A 16,922-nucleotide genomic window follows, 5' to 3' on the forward strand; every position below is an offset into this window, starting at 1 on the left:
TGAATGTAGGATGTCTTTCCATTTATTTGGGTTTAAAATTTTTTTTCTTTCAATACTATTTTGTACAAGTGTATGCACCTCTTTAGTTGAACTTATTCCTAAGTATTTTATTCTTTTGATCTTGTTGTAAATAGAATTGTTTTCTTAGTTTCAATTTCAGATTGTTCATTCCTAGTATATAGAAAAAATAGAAATATAACTGATTTTTGTATATTGATATTATTTCCTGCAACCTCGCCGAACTGGGTTATTGATCCTGCTAGCTTTTTTTGTGTATTCCTTAGCAGACATCCTTGTCTTGTTCCTGATCTTAGGGGGAATGCTTTCAGTCTTTCATCATTGAGTGTGGTGTTAGCTGTGAGTTTTTTGTATGTGCTTGTTGTTAGGTTGGAGAAAATCCCTTCTATTCCTAGTTTGTTGAGTGTCTTTAATCATGACAGGGTATTGGATTTTGTCAAATGCTTTTTCTGCATCTGTTGAGATGATGATGTGGACTTTTCCCTTTATTCTATTAATATAGTGTATTACATCGATTACTTTCCATTTGTTGAACCAACTTTGCATTCCTCAAATAAAGTTCACTTACTCATGGTATATAATTCTTTTTCCATTATTTCTTGAGGGCACAGATTTTACTTTTACTTCTTTATATCACCCAAAGCACTCAAGCAGTACTGTACTTGGATCCAAAATTAGTGCCCAAGATACGCAATAATCATTATTATTACCATAATAACCAACATTAACACGAGTACAAAGTGATGACAGTCTGAACTAGAATGATAGGTCCAAATGATAAACCTCATTTAAAGAATAAGATAAAAATTAGAGACTATTGGCCATAGGGAATTATAAAGTTTCCTAATATTGTTGAATAATCCTTATATGTCTGGAATAAGCCTTGTTTGGTCAAGATCCTCTCTTCTTTATTTTTAAGAAAATGTTAGTAAAAAGAACATAGCCACAGGAAGAAAAAATTTATCTTAATTGGCCAGCTTGTTGAAGAGTCAAACACGCGCGTAACCAGTAGACAGATCAAGAAGCAGAATGTTGTCAGCACCCCATAAGGCCCCCCTCATGCCCCATCTCAATTACTATCCCCCACCACCCAACAAGGATAACCACTATCCTAACTTCTAACATCACTGATTAGTTTTGCCTGCTTTTAAACCTTTATGTAAAATGAATAATAGGCTATTTCACTCCACACTGTATTTGTGAGATTCAACCATACCCTTCTATGTAGTTGTTGGCTGTTCCTTCTCCTTGGTGGGTAATTTCCATTTTTTGAACATGTTACAATTTATTAATCCATTCTAATGTTACTGGGCATCTGGGTGGCTCTAGTTTAGAAATATTATAAATAGTGCTGCCATGAATACTCAGTGAATATTTTGTACATGTCTCTTGGTGGATCTAGGTACCTTTTCTATTGGTATATACTCAGGATAGAATTGCTGTCCTGCCTTTACAAAGATTTTTTTCTATTCATTACAAGAGAGACAATTATAGTTTTAAAAATGAACCTTTAAATATAGTGTTATTATTTTCCTCATTCCAGGAACATGTAATTTCTTAAGTAAATTTATTAGCCTATATGTCATGCTCTATTCTGGAATTATCTGTAACTACACCAGCCAATACAGTAGTCATTAACCATATAAAGTTATTGAGCACCTGACATGCACTCTAAGAGTAAAATACACAATAACTTTGAAGATTTAGTCCAAAACAAAGTTTATAATATCTAATTAATAATTTAAAATATTCACCACAAGTTGTAATGATAGTATTTTAGATATACTGGGTTAAAGAAAACATTATATAAAACCATATTATTAAAATTAATTTCACTTTTTTTTTTTTTTTTTTTGCGGTACTCAGGCCTCTCACTGTTGTGGCCTCTCCCGTTGTGGAGCACAGGCTCCAGACGCGCAGGCTCAGCAGCCATGGCTCACGGGCCCAGCCGCTCCGCGGCATGTGGGATCTTCCTGGACCGGGGCCCAAACCCGTGTCCCCTGCATCGGCAGGCGGACTCTCAACCACTGCGCCACCAGGGAAGCCCTGAAAGTTCTTTATGACAAATTAAAATTTTATATGTACATCGCTGAAAGTTCTTTTTGACAAAGATCATGCTTTAGGCTACTTTGTACCCTCCAGTTTGGGCACATTGTTGCCAGTGCATGCTTGATAGTTAATAAGTACTTCTTAACTGTTAAACTTTATTTTCTGTTTTTTAGGTTAAAATTCCACATCGCTTAGCTACATGATGATAATATTGGTAAAAGAACAAGAAAAGATAATGGCAAAAATCTGCATGGAAACTGAAAGAGTAGGAATTACGTATGAAAAATATTACTTGGCGAGATTTTGATATTTCTTTTACTCTAAACAACTTTCTTGAATTGTAATTCTTTGTAGATTACATGAAGTTTATGTTACACTTAGTGCAACATGTATAAACAAAGTATTTTAAGAGTGAATCCATTTTTATAGTAACAGGGACTTTTACTTGCTAAAAGTAATCGATTTCTCCCTCTCTCTCTCTCTCTTTTGTTTTCTCCCCATTGGCAAAGTACTGTGAAACACTACCTAGTCATAAAGAAGTGGCGCAACTACAAACTGATTATTCATTTCACTGGATATTATCCGAATGAAGAATTGTGGTCACTGCCACAAACCAAAGTAGCCAGGTCCTGCTTAGAGAATTGCTAAATATGATCGTTTCTTGAATTATAATTTTTGCATTATGTAGACTTTGAAAGATATAAAATACTACCTCTCAGCTTTCTTTTAGTGAGAAAAAATTAGTCCTCAAACGGATGGTGGGATCACCTTAAACTTCATGTAACATGAGAAACCTTGACGAATCAGACCTTTGTTGAAGAGTAATCTTTTGGTGGTAGGGAACAGAGACTCATTCGAAGTCACACCCAAAGTCATAGGTGTTTATTGTGAAAGGGTAACTAGAACGCTCTTTGGGAAGTGGCGGGATCCAGTGCAGCCCTAGGGACCTGGATACTCATATCTTCCTGGGGAGCAGGTCTTTGTTGTTCTTAATATACCACTGGGTCTCAGCTTCCCATAGAGGCACTTCTACCACTTCCACCCCCATCCACCTTCTACTTCATCTTTGGTTTTTGCTTACTCCAGTGTTTGCTTTGTGGTGGCCCATTCTCTCTACTTCTGCCTCAAGCCCTCTCAGCTTCAGCCTTCCTGTCAGATAGCTCATTCTCTGTATTCTCCCCTTTCCATTTCCAGGGGAGAATCTGATTGGCTTATCTAATGATCCGAGTCCCGGTTTGGTGAGGATTGTTTGTTCCAGGTCACCTCTTAGGGTGATGGCCAGTTTATGGACTGTGTCTCTCGGGTCACATGACCACTCTTAATCCAGTCAGCTATGGTGGGGCGGGGCGGGGGGAGAAATTTGGGGGCAGTTATCTGTGCAACCTTTGTCCTAAGAATAGTTTGGGTCAGTTCTCTCAGCAGGGTCTCGGTTTCCTTCTCGAAGGGACACCAGGTACAGCAAACATGTCACACACATACACACACACAAACACACGCTGATTAAAACAAGTTACTAAAATAAAGGATGCATGAATAAAATGATTGAATTATGCGGTTACGTGTAGGAAATAATAAAGAGGGGAAGAAATCTATATTGACCGGGACCAATAATTAGCTTTGTCCAAGTAAAGTTTCTTCGCAGTAGAACAAACTGGTTTTCAAACATGAATTTTCTTTTGCAAAACTGACCATCCTGTTGTCACGTCTGTAGCTTTCTGAAGGCCCCGGCTCCTGGCTTACGTTCCTCCTAGGAGACCTCAGCATTCAGCACGCTGGGGACGCTTTGTTTCCTAAGTTAGGAGAGAGATCCTGGCAGGAAGTCAACGACCAGGATCAGATGCTGGGGTTGAGGATCCGTGGCTCCGAGCGGCGTGGGGGAAAGGCGGCGGTAATCGAAGCTCTGGGCGCATTTTCCTAGAAGCCTCCAGCGCTCCGCCACCTGTCTGGAGTCTGCCCCCGTCTCGGGCATCTCCTCTCTTGAGTTTCCTCCTCATAGGCTTGTCCCTGGGAGTGTGGGCGGCCGCATTCCTGAGCACCGAAACTCTCCCCCCTCCCCCCGCTAGCCTTCCTCCTCCTGCACACCAGCCTCTCTTTTCTGCCTCAGTCACTTCCTTCCTCAGCTTCTTCCTCCCCAGTGCGCTGAAGAAGATAACCACCCCGCACCGACGCAGCCCCAGTTTTCTCGGAAAAGAAAAGGAGGCGGAGAGGTGAGTGATTGCCCTGGGAAGATGTGGCCAGGTAGGTATGAAGGATGGACGGGGGTAGCCGGTGGAGGCCAAGCAGCCGGGGGGATCGTGGGCTGCGGGTGGAGAGCCGGGACCGGGACGGGGCTAAGACGCCTGGAGGGTATAACTGACCTTGGGCTGAGCGGGTGCGGGGGACCGGGTGGGCGCGCCCCTGCGCCCCCCAACTCTGCAGCAGACTTCCGCCCTCGGCTCACGTGACGTTTTGCCGCCCGGGGGCGGACAGGGCAGGGAGATCCGCAGCGTTTAAAGATTTTTACCCGGAGCAACGTGTCCGCTTTGCGCTTGGGGAGCCAGTTCCGCAGAGCGGAGCGGGGACGGGCTGGGAGTGAGGGGACAGGTTCCCCCGAGGAATCTGGTGGCTTCAGGGCAGTGGATTCTGCGGCGCCGGCGGCGGGTGCGGATCTGTACGCTCCCGATTCTGTGTGCGGCGTGGGTGGTAGTGAGGGGACACCAGCGACTCGGGGAGCCCCGGGCTGGGTCCGTTTGCGTCGCTCGGTTTAGGCGCTCGCTCTCGGGGCGCGCCGGGGGCGCACCGACAGCCGGGGAGCGCAGGCAGGCGGCGCTGGCGCGAGACTCTCGGAGACAAAGGCTTCCGGAATGCGGTTCTTCCTGGGGAGGTCGCCCGGGAGCCAGCCGTGCGCCCCGGAGCAGGGGGCCGAACCCCGCGCTCCCCAGCTCTGCACCGGTACCGGTGGTGACCGTGTGATGGCCCGCTGGGGACAGGGTTTTGGGACCCCTTCCGGGCCAGCTCCCAAACTTGGTGCAGGTATGACCAAATATGGAGTGTGTGCGCGCCTGCGAGGGGCAGGAAGGAACCCAGTCATTCTTTGACCCGCACCAGCTGCTCGTCAGGGATTGTGAAGGAGGGTGGGGAAACAGTGGCCAGCCCCAGGGTGGAGAGGTGACTCCTGATTCCAAGATGTCCCCACTCCAGTAGGCTTATTCCCTGACATTAGAAAATTTCTAGGTATTGCCTCCAAACTTAAAAAAAAAAACCAAAAAACAAACCAACAAAACAAAACAAAAAAGGAACCAACCACTCAAAGAAAAAAGCTATGAGAGTCCTTAAATATATTCTTAAGCGCATATTGATGGGGGAGCATTTCAGCATATGGCCCAGATGGCCCGGTGCTCCCACATTCCGCTTTCTTTGTGATTCCCACGCACAGTGCCTAATTGGATTCTGTCTCAATTAGAGGGCCCGACTAGCATCTGCCATCGCCTTCCCCTGAGCCTCCCACTGAGGGGCTCTTTCTTTCCCTTAGACTTGCTCTGCCCATGGCTTCTCATTGTTCTTGATCTCGCTGCTTAACACCGGTCCCAGGCTTCTGTCCTTATAAAATGTCATGGGCCTTCCAAGGATTGTGCAACAGCGTATTTTATACTCCTTTGTCCTCGTCAAATAATCAAATAAAGACGTAAACCATGCCAAATTACGTATGCTAGCAATAGTTTCTAAGCCTGTTATGTTCCCACTCGGAAGGGTCAGTGCAGGGAGCCTTTCTTACTTTGTAAGTGCCTGCCTTAGTAAGCACTCAGCATGTAATATTTCACACAAATACAACCCACTGTTATATTTAGTGTAGTTGGCATAATAACCAGCAAAAAAATAAATAAATAAAACAAAATTTTTAAAAAAGGAGAAGAGCCAGAATGATGCAGTAGAAATGGCATTTAATTGTGGGAAGCCCCTCGGAGTCAGTTTCATCATCCATAAAATGGGGATAAATAATATTACTTTGTAACGTTCTTAGGTTTACATGAATTAATGCAGATAAGGAGCCTCAGGTGTAATTAATTACAAAGAAATTCTGGTTGTCTTCCTGTCTTAAAATTGGATGAACATACATCTGCTTAATGTGATCCAGGAATTCACACTATTTAAGGGCGGGATTTCCTCTTTGAGTCTCATTATTAAAGGAGAATTAGGTCTGAAGTGCGTGGCTGGTGGGGGCGTGGAAGGAGTGGAAAACGATGTTAAAGAGATAAATATTCAGGGTGGGAGGAAATCAAAGCATCTGAGAATTGGAAAGGACTGTAATCCCCTTGGACATTTCCCTTTCTATTTTGTCCAATGTGGGCTGATTTCTTCATCAACCCTCACAGATCCATACTACTACTGCAAACTTTATTCACTGTTAGACTGTTTTGATTGTTTGAGAAATTTTGTCTCATATGGCTTTCAAATCTGCCTTTCTGTTCCATCTATCCATCCTACCCAATAGAGCAACACGAAATAAGACTATTCACACAAGTGCATAAAAGGAGCTTTAATTTTTAAAAAAATAGCTGCAGGTCTTCTCTAGGTTAACTTTAAAAGTGAAGATTCTTTAGAGTGCAAGTGACAGAAACTTAAGCAAACCAGCCCAAGCCAAACCAGGAAAGATTGGTTCATGTAACTGGAAAGTCCAAGGTCATATACAGACTCAATCATTTTTATGTGGCTGGAGTTTTCTTTGTGTCGGCTTTATTCCTGGCAGGCTCTTTTCACATGGTAGCCATTTATATAGGGGCTGTGAGCTTATACCTTAAAACCCAGTAGGAAAGTGTCTTTTTACTAGTAGTTCAGGCAAAATTCATGGGCTGAACCCATTGTTCAGGATGGGATCACCTATCCTATGTCCCAAACCAATTATTCTGACTTTGAACCACTCCTGGAGTCCAGGGTGAGGCTCTACCCAAGATACATGGGTTTAGAGTAAGGAAGGAAAGGCTGTATCCAAACAAACTTTAGACTGCTGGTGCCAGAAGGTGGAATGGGTGCTGAGCAGGGAGATATAACAGCTGTCCACCACACTGACACTAACAGGTTTTTTTCTTACCATTATTCTCATGGCATGTCTTTCAGTTGTGTCCTCTGGGTATGTTTTAGCTTTTTAGTGTCTCTCTTAAACTATCTTGAATTGAATATAATGTTATAATTTCACCAACACAAAGTTCCCACATTTGGACACTATAATTTTTGATATTCGGTTTTATGTAGATGCATTAACCTAAGATGTGGCCTTTTATTGCAATGTAGGCTTCTTAAATTATAAGATTTACACAAAAGTGTAGCAGTGTAGTAGTATAGTGGTGCTTTTATTATTAGCTGATAGCAAATCTGGGGTCTTGATCAATATCATTTAAACATAGATATCATTCTTGTTTTTTCAAAGCTACCCAGAAGTAGTTACAATCTGTCTGAATAAAGTTGTTTCTTCCAAATCATCACCCCAACGTAAACCATTCACACAATCCCACTCTTTTATTTGATTTGGAAAACTTACGATTTGCAGACAGACTGAATTGATTCCTTTTGCCCAGCTGCTCATACTTTCCAACCCTCATGTTGCTGTTTTCACTGTAAATTACTGCCTTCCTATAGAAACTCATTCTTCTTCCTTTACTTCTATACTTCTTTGATCCAACAAGGTTGGGTTTCTCTCCTCCAGCTCTACCTGCACTTTCCTATTTCTTGCTGTGTTTGTCTCCTCCCACTTTCTGTAGGTGTTTGCCAGGCCCCTTTACCTTTTCTGTCGGAGTGCACTTCCTCCCTCTTAGAGCTCCTCTCTGTTCCTCACATAAATCAGCAGCTCCATGGTGACAACACCCACAGGTGTGGTTCCATCCCTTCTCATGTCTTTGATCATTTTCCAGTCTGCACACCAGTTATGTATTGAACTCCTGCTCTTGGTGCCAGATGTGGTCCAGCAGTGAGCATGACAGTCAGATCCCCGCATAGAGGAGCTCACTGTCTAGTGATAAAAACTGAGAAGTGTCATTCCAATCAAGTGAAATGAAGAGGGCGCACATGCTGTGGGAACACACGTGGGAGAGCTCTCCTACCCCAGGGATTCAGGGAGGGCTTCCTGCAGGAAGTTATATCTCAGCTGGGACTGGACGTATGGAAGTTAGCCCCAAGAAAGAGGAATAGCCAGAGTCCGGGTTGCAGAAGAAACAGGATATGTGAAGGCTGGAGGTGTGAGAGTGAGGGGTATTTGAGGAATAAAAAGAAGCCCCGTGGAGCTGCAGCCTGGATTCAAGGGGGTAGATTTGAGGTGGCTGGAATGGTGGAATGGTGGGCCCAGCCCATGGAGGACCTCATGAGCCAAGGGGATTCTCACAGCCGCTGTTAGTCCTGAACTCCTTATCCAAAGATGAATGGTTTTCATCACAGGCTCTCCATTACAGTCAGGTTGCACTGGGCCCTGCTGGAGGAAGGGACCCAGAGGTCATCACTGCGCTGACCCCATGGTATTAAAATTGCCTTGGATCCACCTGGATCCGCCTTCCTTACTGGACTGCAGGCTCCCGGAGGGGAGGGATTGTGTTGCTTTATCCTGGTACCACCAGCTTCTAGCTTAGGGCCTGCTCCAAGTGTGCTGCGGTTTTGTTTCGTTTTTTGCTTCTGTGCTTTTGTATATACTCTTCCCTGTGCCTAGAACATCCTTTCCCAACTGTCTACTGGCCACCCCTCCCCAGTGACAAAAACTTCTGTGGCTTCCTCCTTTGTGTTCCCTTAATGCCTTGGACCCACCACTAAAAGAGTGCTTTCTTGTCACATTGCTATTCATTCCAGGCCTTTCTCTGCGTCTGTATGGTGAGTTCCCTGAGGGCAGGTCCTGTGTCACTCACCTTTGTATTTTTGGTGCCCAGAGCACGGGCTTAGAGTTCATAGTGGGTGCAAGGAGAATGGCTTCATTCTGCCCGGTAGACTGTGTGGGGTCAGCCCAGAGGGGCAGTTATAAAATTGGGGAAATGGAGGTACTCTAAGGCCGGGTACATCATGCAAGTATTTTTAGGAAGAGGGCCACAGTAAATTAATAGTTACAAATGCTACATGAAAAAAAGAAAGGGCCCTTGGATTTTGCAAGGTGTGTTTAATGGAATGTAGAAACTGTAGTAACACACATTTATTTTTTTCTCCCTCAGGCAGCAATGAATGTGGATCACGAAGTTAACCTCTTAGTGGAGGAAATTCATCGTCTGGGTTCAAGAAGTAAGTATTATAACATGGATACAGAATTTCTTCTGAGTTTGTGTTAGAGCAGGTAGGACTAACTTTTAGAGGCATATGAAGGGATCACCTAGGGATTCAGGACAAAGTTAATGGCAGCTCTTCTGTCAGCCTCAGGTGATAACTGCTCTTAGCCCTGAAGTGATTTCTGGAGACACAGAGCCACTGTCATTTATAAAAAGAATGGTTGAGATATTTCATTATCCTTTGAATGGAAAGATAATTGCTGTGCTTCTGTAACCTAGCTGCATTGAAATCTTGTAATTAAATCATGTTCACATTTTTATTTGGCACACTATTAAAATTCATTTTTTTCTGCATTACCCTGCCACCATTTTGCAAATTGCCAAATGACTAGGGACTCGGATTGAAATTTTCATAAATTGTCTTTATTTTCTCCAAGTTTTTGAGTTTTGTGTAATCATGTGTTTGTGTGTATGTAACTAAAAGAAGCCGTCCTTTAGGTAGTTTTCTTTTAAAGTTAGCTTTCCCCCTAGCAGCATATAAGTGGCTATTGTGAAATTTGTGACATGTAAAATTGGTAGTATTAGTGTCCTTTTCCTAAGTTGTAATGAAAGCAACTGTTATGCTTGTAGCTATAAGTATTTCGTGCATCTCAGACCAGACATACGAGAGTTTGGGGAGCATTTCGAAAATTGTAAGAGCAGTAGATACATTCAGCCACAACTGGGATAATGGAACCCAAAGTTTTAAAATTACATCATATAAGTGAAAAACAACTTTAAAAAGTACCTTGAAAGAGTTGCTTGTCATTATAGCTTGATTCTTCTTACTTCTAGCTCTGTCTACTTATGAATCACAAATCATTTGAAATAACAAGAGGTACCTTGAAAATTCCATTAAGCCATTAGTATCAAATGTCCCCTGTAGTTTTCTGTTGCTGATGTAACAGTACTACAAACTGTGCATGAAGCAACACATTTAATATCTTTTTTAAAAAATATGTTTTATTGAAGTGTAGTTGATTTACAACATTGTATTAATTTCTTCTGTACAGCAAAGTGATTCAGTTATATATATATATATATATATATATATATGTATGTATGTATATATTCTTTTTCATATTCTTTTCCATTATGGTTTATCACAGGATATTGAAATAGTTCCCTGTGTTATACAGTAGGACCTTGTTGTTTACCCATTCTATATACAATAGTTTGCATCTAACCCCAAACTCCCAATCCGTTCCTCCCCCAATATACCCTCCCACTTGGCAACCACAAGTCTGTTCTCTATGTCTGTGAGTCTGTTTCTGTTTTGTAAATAAGTTCATTTGTGTCATATTTTAGATTCTACATATAAGTGTTATCATATGGTATTTGTCTTTCTCTTTCTGACTTACTTCACTTAGTATGATAATCTCTAGGTCCATCCATGTTGCTGCAGATGGTGTTATCTCATTCTTTTTTATAGCCGAATAGTATTCCATTGTATATATGTTCCACATCTTCTTTATCCATTCATCTGTCGATAGACATTTTGGTTGCTTCCATGTCTTGGCTATTGTGAATAGTGCTGCTATGATCATAGAGGTGCATGTATCTTTTTGAGTTATAGTTTTGTCCACATTTAATATCTTAATGGTCAGGTAGGTTGGGAGTCTGTCTCAGTTTGTTTGGGCTGCTATAACAAAATACCCTGGACTGGGTGGCTTATAAACAGCAGAAATTAATTGCTCATAGTTCTGAAGGCTGGAGGTCCGAGATCAGGGTGCCAGCATGGTCAGCTTGGAGTCCTCTTCCAGGTCTCAGACTTCTTGTATCTTCTCATGGTGAAAGAGACCAGGGACCTCTTTGTAGCCTTTTTATCTATCTATCTATCTATGTATCTATCATTGTGGTAACATTGGTTTATAAAATTGTGTAAGTTTCCTGTGATACAACACAGCATGCTCTTCTGTTTGGTTTGGTTTGTTCATTTATTTGGGGGGTTTTGTTTGTTTGTTTTTTATATTCCACATATGAGTGAAATCACATGGCATTTGTCTTTCTCTGACTTATTTCACTTAGCATAATACCCTCAAGGTGCATCCATGTTGTCACAAATGGCAAGGTTTCATCTTTTTTTTATGGCTGATGAAATCTTGCAGCCTCTTTTATAAGACATTAATCCTTATGACTCATGACTTTACACCCTTACACCCCCCATGACTTTGGTACCTCCCAAAGGCCCCATCTACTAATATCATTACCTTGTGGGGTTAGGATTTCCACATATGAATTTTGGAAGAACACAGCCATTCAGACCACAGCAGGTTCTGATAAAGGTCACCTGGGCTAAAATCAAGGTGTTGGCAGGGTGCATTCCTTTCTGGAAGCTCTAGAGAATCTGTTTCCTAGCCTTTTTTCTAGCTTCCAGAGGCAGTCTGCCTTCGCTCTAGGCGCTCAGGCTTCAGTAGTTGTGGCATGTGGGCTCAGTAGTTGTGGCTTGTGGGCTCTAGAGCACAGGCTCAGTAGTTGTGGCCCATGGGCTTAGTTACTCCACGGCATGTGGGATCTTCCCAGACCAGGGATCGAACCCATGTCCCCTGAATTGGCAGGCGGATTCTTAACCACTGCGCCACCAGGGAAGTCCCTCAGTGAGTCTTATTTTCGATAGTGATGCCCCTACCTGTGTTCCTCATTTCTACATTCTCAGTTTCTCCTGAGCTCTGTGACGAACTCTGTCACTCTTGGGAGTAGTACTATTGTTTGGATTGTTAAAGATATTAAAGATATATTTCCAAAGATTTGTCGGGTTTTCTTATTAGATCCTTCTCAATGTCAGCTTAGTGTTTATTGATCAGATTCAATTGCATTTAAAAGTCTAACATCTATATCCCTAGCACAGTGTTATTATTTGCTAAGGCAAACTGAACCTGCACTTCAAAATGAGCAGCTTTACAAACTAGATGACTACAAAGTAATTATCCTAACTTCTATAAAGATGAAAATATTTTGAACATTGCAACTTCACTAGGCCTCCTTGACTTACCTGTTCCTGGTAATAGATGACTTTTTAAGTTGGAAAGCATCTATGGAGATATGTTATCTACTGACAGGTTATGGTTATTTATGTTGTATCTGGAATAATTTTGACTAAACTAAATTATGATTTAGACTAATCTGAATATGATGTATCAGCCGAAGTTGGAGATTGATGAATTTAGTTTTACCTGTTTCTTTTAAAATAAAGTTCTTTAAAGTCTCTCATTTTTCATCCTGTAGAACAGAATTAAGTGGATAAAGATTATTTGGAGATTTAAACTCCTTTGTTTAACAAATATTTCTTGAGTGCTACCTTTGTGCTCAAGTGCTGGAGATGGGAAAATAAACAAAATTCCATCTCAGCCCTTGTGGGCCTCTTTAGGTATCGAAAAGACAGATAAACTGGAAACGTGTATTGGGAAGTGGTTAAGAGTGTGTGTTCTGGGGGACTTCCCTGGTAGCGCAGTGGTTAAGAATCCACCTGCCAATGTAGGGGACTATGGGTTCAAGCCCTGGTGCGGGAAGATCCCACATGTCATGGAGCAACTAAGCCCGTGCGCCACAACTACTGAGCCTGCACTCTAGAGCCTGCGAGCCACAACTACTGAGCCCACGTGCCTAGAGCCCGTGCTCCGCAACAAGAGAAGCCACCACAATGAGAAGCCTGCGCACCACAAAGGAGAGTAGCCCTCACTCGCCGCAACTAGAGAAAGCCTGCGCACAGCCACGAAGACCCAATGCAGCCAAAAATAAATAAATTTATTTTTTAAAAAAGGAGTGTGTGCCCTGGAGTCAGACTCTGGGAATGAATCCCAGCTCTTCCGTATTCTTGCTGTGTGAGGGGTATTTTTACCCTCCTAACTGCAACTCAGATTGCTTGAAGGACCTGCCAGGTTACCAGCAGCTGCACTGATTCCTGTAATCAGTGAAAGATTCTCATTGCAAACAGAGGGTTGTGCAGCTAGAAGTTAAGAAATCAAACAGGTGCAGGAATTCCCTGTGGACCAGTGGTTAGAACGCTGAGCTTTCCTGCCGAGGGCGCAGGTTCAATCCCTGGTCGGAGAACTAAGATCCCGCAAGCCACGAGGTGCGGCCAAAAAAAAAAAAGAAAGGGAAATCAAACAGGTGCATCTTTGCTTTCCAGGCCAAGCATTCTCTGTTTTCCTTTACAAACTTATCTCCTTCTTCTCCTCTTAGATGGTTTACTTGCGGTAAGTAAATTAGCCACTCTAACTACTGTTCTCCTAGACACTTGATTGTTTCACCTGTGCCTAATGGCACATACCCCCTTTCTCTCATTCATAATTGAACCAAAGTTAACTGATGAATGGATAAATAAAATGTGTTATAGCCATAAAAAATAATTGAACCAATAATGATCATCGATCAAGTGCTTAGCATGTGCTGGGCACTGTGCTTTGTGCTTTAGAACTGTGTCCCCAACCTCACAGTGTGGGAGGTATTAAGATCCCCATTATACAGATGAGGAAACTGAGGCTTAGGGAGCTTACATAAAAGTTCTCAAGGCCAAACAACTAGCAGATGGCCAGGATTTCAACTGAGGACTGTCAAGTTTTTTTAAAAAGCTCTGTGTTATACTCCCTTTAAAGTCCAGAACAGGTACTGCCCTTCATGAAGTCTTTCCTTCCCATTCTAGCCCAGTCATCTTGTTCTTGACATCCAATCACGTACTGCTTTGTGCTGTTGTTTTACTGTATGTTTATTTCCTTGTGGAATGGAAGCCATTTCTTTGATAGCTAGAAAGTGATTCTATACTTCCTTCTCTCTGCCTCTAGTGCCCAGCACAGGGCTGCACCCACAGTAGGAGTTTACTAAGCTGCAGGCTATAAGCTCTAGCAGGGGAGTGAAGGAACTCAAGAACCCTTCTCACTGTGATGGCCATCTACTCGACAGGGGGCGCAGCTTTAGGAGGGAAGAACTTGGAGCAGTGCAGTAGGATAGGACTGGGTCAAGGGTTCAGCCTGGTAGATCAAAGGATACAGCCAACAGTTGGAAGGTGTCCTAGATTACCCTTTGAGACTTCAGTTGATTGACTTTTAGCCAAAGATCCACCTTTTGTTTACCTTAATTTAAAAAAACTTTTTTTTAGAACAGTTTTAGATTTGCAATAAAATTGAGAGGAAGGTATAGAGATTTTCCATATACCCTCTGACCCCCGCACATACATAGTCTCCCCCATTATTAATATCCCCCACCAGAGGGGTACCTTTGTTACAGTTGATGACTCTACATTGACATATTATTATCACCCAGAGTCCATGGTTTACATCACATTTCACTCTTGGTATTGTACATTCTGTGGGTTGACTAATGCGTAAGGACGTGTCTCCAACATTATAGTATCATAGAGTATCTTCACTGCTTTAAAAATTCTCTGTACTCTGCCTGTTCATCTCTCCCGTATCCTAACCACTGAAAACCACTGATCTTTTTACTTAGTTTTCTCTTTTTCCATAGTTTTGCCTTTTCCAGAATATCCCATAGTTGGAATCATACAGCATGTAGCTTTTTCAGGTTGCTTTCTTTCACTAAGTAATACATATTTAAGGTTCCTCCACGTTTTTCATGACTTGGTAGCTCACTTCTTTTTAGTGTTTACCTTAACTTTTAACATCTATACTAAAAACTGGCCTTCAAACTAGATAATCTAGGGATTCTGGTAAATAAAGATTTCTTCATTTTTAAGGTCACCACTCCTTCCCTGGGGATTCTGAGCATGTTCAGAACACACTTAGAGAAACACTGCTCCTGATCTGGGATTTCTCTTGTACTTGTTATTTTTATCGATTCAACAACTAACAATTAAAAAATCGAAATTTAGACAGAGAGGAATTGTCCACTGCAGTGCTGTATCACATTCACTTTTTTTTTTGCCACACCGTGTGGCATGCTGGATCTTAGTTCCCCGGCTAGGGAGACCAGGAATCGAACCTGTGTCCCCTGCAGTAGGAGCACGGAATCTTAACCACTGGACCTCCAGGGAAGTCCCACACGTTTACTTTTTGTTACTGTTTCTTAGTTCTCTTCCACTCTCTGTCCAGATGACACTGAAGCTAGGAGATGTACCACACATTGCTTTTATTCTATCACATTTTGAATCTGGCAAGAGGTTACACTGAATTTCTGACTGTTGACTGCTAAACTGTAATCTTGGTTAACCTTCAGTTAGATGTTTATGAAAGGTTATGTGTATCTGCCACACATGGTGGCAAGAAACAGACTTTGCACTGGCTAACGTTGTGTTTTCTCAAATTAGATGCTGATGGAAAATTAAGTGTGAAATTTGGGGTCCTCTTCCGAGATGACAAATGTGCCAATCTCTTTGAAGCACTGGTAGGAACTCTCAAAGCTGCAAAAAGAAGGAAGATGATTACGTACCCAGGAGAGCTACTTCTGCAAGGTGTTCATGATGATGTGGACATTATATTGCTGCAAGATTAATGTGGCTTGCATAGCTTTGCTTATTGTGGGTTTTTTTGTTTCTGGTAAACTGGAATATTACATCAAAGGACAAACGTATTAGCATAACTTAATGTATTTTTATAGAACTTTATAAACAAAAGGAGACTCATTTTAGAAGCCTGTCCTTTTTTATATCTTGAAAGTAAATTTATGTATTACACTGTAAAATAAATAAAACCTATTATTTTTTCTCAGGAATCCGGCTGGAAAATGTAGGCAATGAGGCTTTTTTTGGTGGGGATGCAAGAGTGTTTGTTTCATAAATCATTCTTAGATAATTTCTACAGATATTTGACATTCTATGAAATCAAGAAGCAAACTTGAAGACTAGCTCCCACAATGAATGTAATGTTTATGTAATAAAAACATGTAACTCTCTCCAAATTGCCTTATTGCCTTATTTTGTCATTTGAGATTTATGTATCTCTCAGAATCGAGTTTTTGCATCAACATTAGGTAACTGCAGTAAAAGTTATCTTGATTTGAAGAAAAATTCTCTTAAAACTACAGAATTTGAAAAGTAGGGATGGTTAGTGTTACGATTTGGCCCTACAAAAAATATTAATTTTGATGCCTATATTGTGCTTGCCACTGGGATAGGGGACGTGCCCCCAGAAATGTAACCTAAAAACTTCACTTTCTAATTGGATTAGTTAGACCCACCTGAAATAATACAGGATTATCCGTGATTGCATGTTGCAGCTTGTAGTACAGAACTGAAAATGATACCGAATCTCAAGGAGGATAAGATCAGTGAAAGGCATGATGGTTGGAAGAGGTATAGAGGAGGCTGAATTTGCAGGATTGGAGCTGATTATATCCAGAGGGAAAAAGATGGGATGGGTGAGGGTGATGATTCAAGGTAAGGCAGAGGGACATGAATTAGCAAGGCACGATCTTGTGAAAGGTAGGATGTCAGGTTGACTGGAATGTTAGGAAGAGAGGTGATTCAGTCTGGCTAATTAAGGTGAAACCTGGGAAGCCAGGGAGAGGAGTCTGGGGAAAAATTGGAGCAGGGATATTCCATGATGAAAGTGATGTTTAGTGAAGGTAGCTCTGCCACTGGTAACTAGGGTGGACTGTGGAGAGTGCAGAGGTAGTCAGACAAGCCAGCAAAAACATTGCTCAAGAATCTCA

At 42.0% G+C, this 16,922-nt stretch overlaps 1 protein-coding gene across 1 annotated transcript; it reads left to right on the plus strand.

Annotated features, from left to right (window-relative positions):
• Nucleotides 1-4,152: 4,152 nt before the first annotated feature.
• ABRACL (ABRA C-terminal like) lies at nucleotides 4,153-16,163 on the plus strand. The gene is made up of 3 exons (XM_022557877.3): nucleotides 4,153-4,274; nucleotides 9,228-9,294; nucleotides 15,580-16,163. Exons 2-3 carry the CDS (start codon nucleotides 9,234-9,236, stop codon nucleotides 15,762-15,764), a joined length of 246 nt encoding a protein of 81 aa, XP_022413585.1. The 5' UTR covers nucleotides 4,153-4,274; nucleotides 9,228-9,233; the 3' UTR covers nucleotides 15,765-16,163.
• The last annotated feature ends 759 nt before the right edge of the window (nucleotides 16,164-16,922 follow it).

The sequence above is a fragment of the Delphinapterus leucas genome, chromosome 12 (genome assembly GCF_059928025.1).
Source record: "Delphinapterus leucas isolate spDelLeu-1000000601 "Yukka" chromosome 12, BTC_Dleu_Yukka2, whole genome shotgun sequence".
NCBI lineage: Eukaryota > Metazoa > Chordata > Mammalia > Artiodactyla > Monodontidae > Delphinapterus > Delphinapterus leucas.